A 3,475-nucleotide genomic window follows, 5' to 3' on the forward strand; every position below is an offset into this window, starting at 1 on the left:
TATATAAAAACTGAAATGCATAAATACATAAATATTTGTCAAATAGCTTCAGTAAAAAATTTTTTTATCCTAAATAATACACAAACGTGTCTTATATCCTTGAAAGTCTCTTCATATTTTCTCTCCTTGAGCTTTATAAAATGTGTCCTTGAGGGAAGAGTGTTGTAGTGAAGTCTTTATCTGTGATCATGGACAGTCTCATGTCAGTGACGATCATGTTAAGAATATTTTCAGTCAAGACAGCTGCTTATTACAATAATTCAATAACRGCCTTGTTTTTTGCAGTATTAGGTTAAGTTAAGTAAGTAAGGCAAGTGTCTTCACTCAGACATTGTCAGCCAATTAAAACTTAAAGCTTAATCATTAAATTAATACCATCATAAATTACCCGACACAACAGATATATAATGACATTTATTGCCAACACTTTTAATAATCAATTTTTATCTATTTTATTGATTAGTTGTTGCAGTTGTAAATACCTGAGGTCTCATTAATATTGACATTGGTATTTTCAGGGTTTGACCAAAATGGCCACCGCTCCATATGTTTCATCCTGAAATGATACGAGTCTAAAGTCTGTTATGAATGTAGTGGTTGTATTCCTTTAAGGAATGCTAAGCTTTAAATTGCCTCGCTTTTTGACCTACAATAGGATATACAAAAATGTGTAGGGCAGAGGGTGTTAAAAGTTCTTGTGGAACAATCAGGTTTTTTTTGTGCCTTAGATCAGTAATCTTGTAGGGAATCCCATGACTTAGATTGTTCCTTCAGGGCTGCAGGAGGGAGGCTGGGCCTGCTGGTCAGGAGGAAAGCTGTTCAGTGCTAATCATGTTGTTGTCTGAAGTGGAAAGCTGTCGAATGTCGTCCATGCTCCTGTCCACCCGCAAACACTGGAACACACACAGGCACTGATTTCAGAAATATTTATTATACCTCAACATGTCATTTTCACTTAAATACATTTTAACATACATTTTCCTTAAATAGCTTGGAGAGGTAATAATGGTGGTGTGAATCGTTTAAAGTATTTTTTGTAATATCATGAGAACTCTGTCACTATTGTAAATTCTGTCATAAATCATGTTTAGAACTAAGTTTTTTTCATGTGACTGATTGCCCTGTTCCCTGGCTACTTACCAAAGTCATATGGCTGATACTGTAACACGGAGCAGCTGGTTTTGCCTCTATGAATAAAATAATTGTTTTTTAAATGTTGAATAAACAATCTGATGCCTTGCTGGTCTCTGTGGGTGTCTGGTTTAGTTTATTCTGGGACCAGGTGAGAGTGGAGTATTTTCAGACCTGCTGTGTCTGCCTGTAAGCATCAGACGAGCAGTGATTTAACAGAAAACAGGATTTTTAAAATCGTTTTCTGTTTGTTTTTAATGTATCTTTGCTTTCTTTCTGACATGCAGAGACGATTACGTCACCTTCGGAGCATCGCTGCCAGGAACATCGTCAACAGGAATGGTTCTCCTCTGCTGGACACTTACTTCACCCTCCACCTCTGTGTAGGAGACCGCATTTCTAGAGGTCAGTGTTGACAATTCAGTAAGTCCTGGTTTCATAAAGAAGATTTTAGATAAAGCACTTTCATCTTGAATCTTAAAAACAAAACAAAATAAAACAAAAACAGGGCATTTCAATTGTTTTGGAGGTTAAAGTTCTCATTACATTTTTCTATTCCTAGTCTGATGCAAATGGGTCATTACTGACAAACWCTGCAGCTACTGTGTGTGTTTGTGTGTCTGTCTGTTACCATGGTATCTTATGAACAATGGGATGGGTTTGAATGAAACTTTCAGAAAATGATCAGTGGATCTACCTCTATATCTGATTAGCTTTTGGAGTCAGTTTAAAGATGCACAGCTAAGATTCAAAGCTAATCCACATTTTCCATCAGGAAATATAGCACAAGATTGTGCGTAACTTGATTTTAAGGTTTGACCAAAACAGGTAGAATTTTGTTCTTTCTAATAAAAAGCTCTTAGTCTACATTCACATTGCAGGCAAAGTGACCCAAATCTGGTAGATTATAATTTTTTTGTCTGTACACTACCCATTCCCGTTTGATTTTCTTTCAATTCTATTTTTATGACAGTCTGAACATGCAATTGTTTTTTTTATTGTTCAAACCCAACTCAGGACTTTTTCATATGTGGTACGAAGCTGGACACATGGTCAGTGTTTTCAAATRGACCTCTGTATATAAGGTCATTCCACATTCCATCTGATTTACTGTCATTGAAGCAGATAAATGGATCAATCCAAATGTTGATGTTATTGATACCAGTGTCATGCAGTTTAAAAAATGGAAATCTGGATGTCTACAGAAACCCAGTGGCTTCCTCTCTCTTTTTTAAATTTCTATGTCCTGGATGAGTAAGAATCAACATATGATACTGATGTTGGTGTCGAATCGTATCCCCTAACATGATGGATTCAATACTTGTTTGTTTGTTTTTTCCTCCCATTTGAATTGAAGTTTTTTTTTTCTCGTTTTTATCAGCTTTGCTCTTAGTGTCTGCACCTAACTGTGACCCCACCATGACCTATGAGTATCATTATACTCCTAGGGCGCATAAGAGTTTGAGGAGGAAGGTTACTTTGAAGATTACAAGCTTGACATGAAACGTGTGTTAACATCTTTATAAAGGCTTTGAGTGTTTCTCAAAAAAATATACAGGAAGAATCTGGATCTCCCCCACAGAATAACATGAAATAACCCAAGGAGTTTAAAGGGAATTTGATTGCAGGGCTGTTATAGGTGTAAATCATCAGCTTTATCACAATATTATATTGATTTGTTTGGATGACAATACAACGTTCCTCTATCGCAAAGTCTGTCATGATACGATTTCAGTTCAGTTCACAAATCTGTGATCGATACACCGATCTGTAGAGCATGACAAAATGGATCAATGTTTTTGTTTTGCCTTGAGGTAATTGAATCATCAATCATTTAATCCAGAGATTCTTAACCCATGGGCTGCTGCCCACAATTGTGCGAGCGCCACCTTGAGGGCCTCAAAAAAACAACAGTTTTTAACTTTGGGCCGCAGAGGGCCGTGGCACCGCATTGATTTTGAAAAAGGTGCAATACACTTTCTCACCACTAGTAGCGGTAGTGCGCCACTCAGATGTTTAACAACATTTTTAATATATAGAAGAAGAACCTTTAGATACCTGGCGAAAATGGAAACTTTTAAATGAAAAGTAGAAGGTAAAAATGAAAGTAACCCATCAAAAAAGGCCATGGTTTGTAACTAATATGAAGTATAGCTTCTGGTTCTATCATGAATTATTTTAAAAGTTCAAAACATTATCAAATACAGTTGCAGATACTGCTATATTTTAATGTGCACTTTATCAAATTTTTTTGTAGTATTTTTTTTATATTTTTTAATGTATTTTAAAGAAACTTTACGTCAAAAAGCTGTTGTTACTGTTATTGTTAATGACTAATATGAAC

At 35.7% G+C, this 3,475-nt stretch overlaps 1 protein-coding gene across 1 annotated transcript in view; it reads left to right on the forward strand.

Annotated features, from left to right (window-relative positions):
* The window catches only part of uvrag (UV radiation resistance associated gene), a gene marked incomplete in the record, with an annotated part of 179,241 nt that overhangs the window by 5,377 nt on the left and 170,389 nt on the right, over window positions 1-3,475 (forward strand). Inside the window, 1 exon segment of the mRNA XM_014007924.1 lies at window positions 1,419-1,536. Within this exon segment, the coding sequence (XP_013863378.1) occupies window positions 1,419-1,536 (118 nt within the window).

This window comes from Austrofundulus limnaeus, unplaced genomic scaffold, assembly GCF_001266775.1.
Source record: "Austrofundulus limnaeus strain Quisiro unplaced genomic scaffold, Austrofundulus_limnaeus-1.0 Scaffold45, whole genome shotgun sequence".
Taxonomy (NCBI): Eukaryota; Metazoa; Chordata; class Actinopteri; order Cyprinodontiformes; family Rivulidae; genus Austrofundulus; species Austrofundulus limnaeus.